Source organism: Solanum lycopersicum, chromosome 1 (genome assembly GCF_036512215.1).
Source record: "Solanum lycopersicum chromosome 1, SLM_r2.1".
NCBI lineage: Eukaryota > Viridiplantae > Streptophyta > Magnoliopsida > Solanales > Solanaceae > Solanum > Solanum lycopersicum.
In genome coordinates this window covers 68,822,351-68,830,281 of record NC_090800.1, presented here as the reverse complement: position 1 = coordinate 68,830,281, position 7,931 = coordinate 68,822,351, and the positions used below count along the sequence as shown (strand labels likewise).

At 33.3% G+C, this 7,931-nt stretch overlaps 1 protein-coding gene across 1 annotated transcript; it reads left to right on the top strand.

Moving 5' to 3' along the window:
- The first annotated feature begins 7,338 nt into the window (after positions 1-7,338).
- On the top strand, positions 7,339-7,707 carry LOC138345717 (uncharacterized). The gene has a single exon (XM_069294740.1). The coding sequence runs from the start codon at positions 7,339-7,341 to the stop codon at positions 7,705-7,707; it is 369 nt and encodes a 122-aa protein (XP_069150841.1).
- The last annotated feature ends 224 nt before the right edge of the window (positions 7,708-7,931 follow it).

Below are 7,931 nucleotides of genomic sequence, written 5' to 3'. Positions count from 1 at the left end.
CAAGCAGTGTTTATTGCTTCTGCCTAGAATTGGTTTGCAATTTTGCTTGCGATCATCATAGTTCTAGCCATTTCATGAAGAGTTCTGTTCTTTCTCTCCACCACACCGTTTTGTTGAGGTGTTCTAGGGGCAGAGAAGTTATGATCAACCCCATGATGGTCACAATATTGTGCAAACTTTGAATTTTCAAATTCAGTTCCATGATCTGATCTGATTGCCTTTAATTGTTTCCCATATTTTCTTTGAATTTTTCTCATTAGTGAACAAAAAACTTCAAACGCATCATCTTTTGACGCAAGGAATAGTGTCCAGGTATACCTAGTGTAATCATCCACTAAGACAAACACATATCTTTTTCCCCCTCTACTTTGAACCCTCATTGGTCCACATAAGTCCATGTGAATTAGTTCTAAGGAACAAGTTGAGCTTACCATCTGTTTGGACTTAAATGATGATTTTATCTGTTTCCCTAGAGTACATGCTTCACAAACCTTATCCTCTTTGAATTTGTTTTTAGGCAGTCTTATAACTAAATCCTTGGTGATAAGTTTGTTTAATTGAACTTGGCTAGCATGACCCAACCGTTTATGCCATAACAAGGGATCTTTTTCGAACACACTTAAACACACTAGATTTGTGTCAGAGATAGTTGAGGTTTCTATAGTGTAGACATGTTTATCTCTTTTTCCTGTTAACACTAATTTTTGTGTGTTTAGATTGATTACTTCAACACCAGTGGATCGAAAGATTACCTTGTTACCTTTATCACACAACTGAGATATGCTGAGTAAATTGTGTCTAAGTCCTTCCAATAGTATACTTTATCAATTGAATGTTCATCAGTTTTTCCAATCTTCCCACAACCTTTGATTTGACCCCTTTTTCCACCACCAAAAGCAACCATACCTCCTTTTCCTTCTTCTAGTGAGAGAAACAATGTCTTATTCCCTGTCATGTGTCTTGAGCAAGCACTGTCCATGTACCACTGCTGCTTGCTTTCTCTCACTTCTTCCTGAAAAATTAGAGGTTGGATTTAGGAACCAAGATTAGCTTGGGTTCTTTGTTTTGATCAAAAGGGTGAATCAGATTTCTACGAGCCCAGTTGGGCAGACTGTTTTTTCTGGGTATGTACCTGTTCCTCTGAACAGTTATATAGGTTCTTGTTGGGTTGTCTTCTTCAGTGGTCATTTTGTATTTGGGACAATATTGTTTAGAATGACCAGAGTTACCACAAACAATACAAAACGTAGGATTTCCATTTATGGGTTGTTCATATCCTATTCCGGTTTTGATGTTCCTATTGTTGTTCCCTAGATGAGTTACTATCATAGAGGATTTTGTCCATTTGTTTGCTCTTTCCAGATCACTTCTTACTCTAGTCAATTCAAGATTTATCCTTTTACAGTTTTCTTTTTCTAGCTTTAAAGTGTTTTTGAGTTTGTCAACCTCAAGCTTTTGGTCAGGCAGCTCACCTTCTTTTCCTTTGCCAAGAACTTTTAATTTTGAATTTTTAGTTCTTAGTTCCAGATTTTGGGTTTCAAGTTGCTTGATTTTATCTTGTAGGTCGAGTTTGTTCTTATTGAGATCAATATGCTCAAACTTTAAGCTAGATAGGGAAGCAAGTAGTTGGCTCTTGGTGTTCACAAGTTCTTGAATTGTGTCTATGGATGTAAGCAATAGGAGTGAAAGCTTTTTCTTTGAGAACTTTGCTAGATTATCTTTTAGATTGAGAAAGTTTACCTCAGTTTCTTCAGAATCTGATTCAAGTTCAGCGTTTGATTCTTCTATCGCCATCAAGGCAAGGTCTTCAATATCTTCATACATGTCCGAGGAACCTGTTCCCCAGGCTGCATACATTGCTTGTTCCTTTTCTTTGTTTTTCTTTTTGTTGAGGAGTTCATTCCTTTCTTTTTCTGCTTTTTCCTTTTTCCATTCTAATTCCCACATTGGGCAGTCCTTTATTTGATGATCTGTCTTACCACACTTAAAACAACCTCCATTTTGTGATCGTTCAGAATTTTTTTCTTTCAAGGGTGGTGATTTTTTGGTAGAGTTTAATCCCCTTTTAAAGAGTTTCTTGAAATTCCTACTTATCAAAGCTAGATCATCGTCATCTATGTCTGATTCATCACTTTTAGTTGCTTTAAGACCAAGAACTTTTTCTTTATTCCCTTCACCTCTTTTGTCTACATTCATCTCATAGGTCTTGAGATTTCCAACTAATTCATCCAAAGACATAGTAGTTAGGTCCTTAGCTTCTCTAATGGCAGTGACTTTGATTTCCCAAGACCTAGGCAAAATCCTAAGTACTTTGTCAACCTGTTCCTCAGTGGTATACACTTTGCCTAATGAGATTAGTTCGTTTACCATAGTGGTGAATCTGGTGATCATATCTTGAAGAGATTCTCCGCATTTCATCTTAAAGGCTTCATATTCTGAACACAAACTAGCAATCCTGAATTTTCGGACTTGAGTTGTACCTTCATGAGCGTTTTGTAAAGTATCCCATATTTGTTTAGCAGAGGTACAACTTGAGATACGGTTAAATTCATCTGGTCCTAATCCACACACAAGAATACACTTAGCCTTTGCATTTTTTCCTAGCATCTTATAATCTGCTTCATTATATGTATCTGCGGGTTTAGGTATTTTATTTCCTTCACTATCAGTGGTGGTAGGAATTAGTGGTCCCTTGGTAATTCTTACCCATAATTCGTAGTCTTCAGCTTGAATGAAGTCTTCCATCCTTGCCTTCCACCACGAGTAGTATTGTCCATTAAATAGTGGAGGTCTGTTGATGTATTGCCCCTTACCGTGTCCGAGTGGAGGTGCAGAACTCATGTTGATCTTATCTTGAGTTGTTAGACTCTCTAAAGATAACCTTGCTCTGATACCACTTGTTGGAATTCTACCCTCCTGAATTCTTCAAAGGAACACGTATTTACTACTTGTTTTTGTTGAACAGTAATTAATTTGAACAGCACTTTGTATTAATTGTAAATTTCAAGTAATACAAAGATTACAACTCTTTAGCTCTTAAGGAATTATAAACTCTAACTCCTTCTAATCAATACAAAAAACTACTTCCTAGTTTTCAATGCTTTTCAAGTACTCTAACTTGTCAAGCAAATCTACTACCTAGATTGTAAACAAACTCTTGAATACAATCGTACAACTTTAATACTCAACTCGCAGCACTCAAAAGATTTTAACAAAACTCTCTCAACCCTCTTGATCGTGTTTTGAAGTTCTCTCTTTGTAGGTGCGCAAGTTTTTCTGATCAAAATAGCTCTCTATTTATAGACCAGAAATTCAACCAATCCTTGTACAAATCAACTTTGTATTTGTCTTCTACAAATCCTTGTTGACTTCTACTAACTCTTTTTCTCGAAACTTTATTGTACTCAAATTTGTTTTTAATAGTTTTCCTTAACCATGTAAACTACTATAAACAAAAACGTACATATAAGTTTCCATATATAACACGTACGTCGCCACTTGCATACCTGCTGCAATATTTCACAAGAACATGTTGCACTACCTGTTCAACTCAATTTTGCCATATTCAAAATCTCAAGATTAATAGTTGTAGCATTCACATGTTTGTAAAAGTCTATAATGTGATTAACATCAGAAATTTCATACTATGTTTTGGCGGTGAAATGTAACTATAGCCATCACACTATACTTTCTCTTATTGATGCAATCTCTCATTATCTTTCTTGTTTCACTATATCAAAACATTTACAGAAGTAAGAAGTCATATAATCTTTTTAAGAACATTTTCTTATTGGATAAACCGAAAACCGAACCAATAACAAAAAAAATGGATAAAAATATCTTATTAATTTGTTATTGAGTTAGCATATTTAACAATTGAAACCAATAAATTGAATGGATAATACATAAAACCAAATCAAACCAACTGATGCACCTCCCTAATTTACACAGGCACCAAATAACTCAACATACACCAAGCAGAGGCGGATCCAGAATTTGGAGATTACGGGTGTCATATCGTTATGTTCATTAAATCAATCAAATATTAACCTAGTTTTGGACTTTTAAATAGAGACTAGGGACGAAATTATTCAATTATTCATCCTTTCAGCCTATGACGATAAATAAATCAAAAAAAAAAACTATGATAATTTGCATAAATAATCCTTTCATTCATTTATAATTGCACTCAATAAGTTTTTTTATTCTAAAAATACTTCCCGATGTTATAATTATTTATATATATAAATACGTCAAGTTCTAGGTAACAAACATATTGGCTCACACCAAGTGACAATCTAAAAAGCCAAACAAAAATGAAATGTAATTTTTGTATGATTTTTATGTTATCATTCATTATAAATATGTATTTTATTTACAAATTAAAACCTAAAAAGGATTAAAATTATCATAATCCAAATTATTTTTATATTTGCATCCAAATGATTTAAATAATAAAAAAAAGAGTAAGAGAAACTCGTTTCTCTTATTATCAAGTTTATGGAATTTGGACGAAAAAAGGAGCTAGAAAGAATTAGTTAAAAAAGGAAAATACTACTCTGTCATCCTAATTACAATCTTCGAACTTTATCGTCTAAAAATAAATTTTAAAAACTTGTTTGATTATAAATTATTCATTAAGGTAAAAACAATAGTTTAAAGCTAAATATTTTTATTAATAAAAAGATAACGTTTTTGAGAATAGACTAAAAAGAAGGCGTGTCACATAAATTTCAAAGAAAGGAAATACATAATATATTATGAATGAAATAGAAAAGAAAGAGAAAAATCACTAAAAATTACGACAAAAATTAAGTTTATTACTTTTCTCTTGGCAAAAGATATGAAAAATGTAGCATGAGATTTTATATAAAAATAAAATTTGCGCCATTCTAGGGTCGAACCCGCAAAAATGAGGGTAAACTTGATCTCTTGCCGCTGGAGCCATACTTCTACTTGTTACAGGGAGTGGCAAATTTTGTATATATCAGTATATATTATATATATATACACATACACACACACACATATATATATATATATACGAAGTTTCAACCTAATTCACTGGGTGTTGTGGCACCCCCACCCTTACTTATAGCTCCGCCCCTGACACCAAGGCATAGGCAAATTGGAAGAGATCACCTAGCTTTTTCCATCTTGGAATTTAAACCTTGATCTCTAAGGTATCTACCATCTTTATTAGTCATTAGGACACACCCTTTGGTAAAACAACAATATTGGTCAAAGTGAATACATAAAAAAGGAAAACAATTGAAACAAAGCTCATTAAATTTTATTTTTTTTAGACTAGTAACTGTAGCACATTCACTTTAAGAGGTTACCTTATTTAAGTCACAACTAATGATCAAACATCTTTATCCAATTGTATCCTTTGTTATACCAATAGGAAATCTCCAAATCTTCTTTGTGTTGGTCAGCATTTGGATATTAATATTTTTTGTATATTAATTTGCTTAAAACTTTGGAGTCAAGTGTTACTTTTGTTATAAGTTGTCCGTTGGTGATAATTCTTTTGTCTTAAACGTTGGACATTTATTTAGAGCATTACAGCATTCGAAGTAAGTGTTGATGTTATGACCCTTTTCTTGCGGCATCAGTAGTGGCATCTTGGCCATTACTTCTTATTTCTCCACTATCTAATTCTTTATTCCTCAATTAATTTTTGTAACCTATGTAACTCCTAAGCAGAGGCGGAGCCACCTTGTACTAAGGGAGTTTATTGAACACCCTTTGGTGGAAAATTATATTATTTATATACGATCGAAATAATTTTTTATGTATATAGTAGATGTTGAACCCTTTAGACTACTTCGTGTGTCTATTTCTACAAATCTTGAACTCCCTTATTGAAAATTTTGTCTTAGCCAATGCTCTTAGGCTAATTATCTTTTGTATTTACTACCCCATTATCTACTTAGTCATTGTTAGGAAGACTTTCTCAACTATAAATAGTAGTGGTCTTCATTTGGTTTGGTTCATAGAAGAAAATATAGAGTGAATAAAAGTTAGTCAAAAGATATATTTCTTATTAGTTGAAGGGAGGTGTTCATTTTGTGGAGCTTTGGAATCAAATCTAGGATTTTATTTTTAGAGAGGAACCTGAGTAGTTGAAGTTTTCATCAAACTAATTAGGGAAAATACATCAAATTCGCCTGAACTTAGCAACAAAATTTACATTAGTACTTAACTATATACACGTCTAAATCCCCCCCCCCCCTCTTAACATCTTTGAACTGTATTAAATACAACTCTGAGAGTAGAATACCACTCTCACATGCCACATCGTAGCCATGTAAGCACCAGGTTAGAGCCATGCCATTAATTTTTATGTTTGTTTTGTTTATTCACCTTTTTATTTTCTTAATCTCATTACACTAATTGATTAATTAAAAATACATTCTTGAAAATTAAAATTGTCACATCTTCTTCAAATCTGATGGAAGTTGTGTAAATAACTTTTGATAATAAAAAATACTTTTGATGTCATCAATTATGAACCAGGTTCATTATTGATGACAAATACTTTTGATGTTGACTCACTTATGAACCAGGTTCATTATTAAATCAGTCGTCGTTCTAATTGAAAAGAGGTGAAGGACAAATATTAAGGCACAATTGTATTTATGAAAAAAATAAATCAATATGATAATTATTTCCATAAATGAATAAGACAAAACCTTTTCTGAAAAGGTTGCCTACTTTTGAAGACAAAACCTTTTCTGAAACAAGGTTGCATACAAACAGAAAAAAGAAAGCAATTCTTTTTTCATATCAAAGAAGGATACAGAAATTAGAATCATTATCAACTTCAAATAGAGAAAAAAATTCTTGTTCAAAAGTCTATATAAACAGAGATTTCAAGACAAAGAAAGCAGTTCTTTCCAATCGAAAAAGGTGTGAGGAGAGACGAAGAGCGGGGCAGCAAAGAGCGTTTTTGTGAGTTCTGTGTGTTTTGTTAACTTGTGAGCTTTGTTCTTAGTAAGATTTTGTGTGATTGTAAACAAGAAGTGGTTTTGGCTTATTGTGGAGAGAGGAGATTAGTGAGTAAGTTTGCAAAAAGTGGGTTTGACTTTTTGTAAATTTACAGAATTCGATTAGAGTTAAATCGAAAATTGTAACTGAGTAAGAAAAAGTAATAAAACGAAGTTGAGTTTTTCCTTCCTTGAAATAGGAGGTTTTAATTAAAGTATATTGTTTTCATTAACTATTTTCTTAGGCAAACAGTCAAGAACCTGGTTTTTGATTTCGGGGTAAGGCTTATTCAATTGGTACCAGAGCAGGATCTTTTCACCAAAAGATTAACAGCTTGAAAAGTAAATGGCAGCACCACCTACCCCCCAAGAAGGAGCTTCTCAAACTCGACCCCCACTGTTCAATGGAAAATACTATGGATGGTGGAAAAATCGCATGATGGATCATCTAATAGGAGAAAATCCTGATCTTTGGAGCGTAGTCTTAGATGGTCCTACTATTCCTATGAAAAAGGGATCTGATGGAGAAACAATGGTACAAAAAGAGAGACAGGAGTGGGATACCGCAGATAAACTGGCAATTCAAAATAATGCAAAATCTAAGAAAAGTCTAATTTGTGGCATAGGACCAGACGAATATAACAAGATCTCTTCTTGTCAAGATGTCAAGTCAATCTGGGAAACCTTGCAGATTGCACATGAAGGAACAACTTAGGTTAAGAAATCAAAGATTGACAATCTGAATAGACAATACCAACTGTTCAGAATGATGGAAGGAGAAACTATTCAAGAGATGCACACTATATTCATTGCTATCATAAATGAAATTTACTCTCTAGGAGAAGTAATTCAAAATGGAAAGGCAGTCAGAAAACTCTTGAGCGTCTTACCCGAATCATGGGAAAGTAAAGTTGAAGCAATTACTGAAGCACGTGACTT

Bases quoted from the DNA above. Each gene is read 5' to 3' on its own strand.
- LOC138345717 (XM_069294740.1), top strand. From the start codon at position 7,339: ATGGCAGCACCACCTACCCCCCAAGAAGGAGCTTCTCAAACTCGACCC.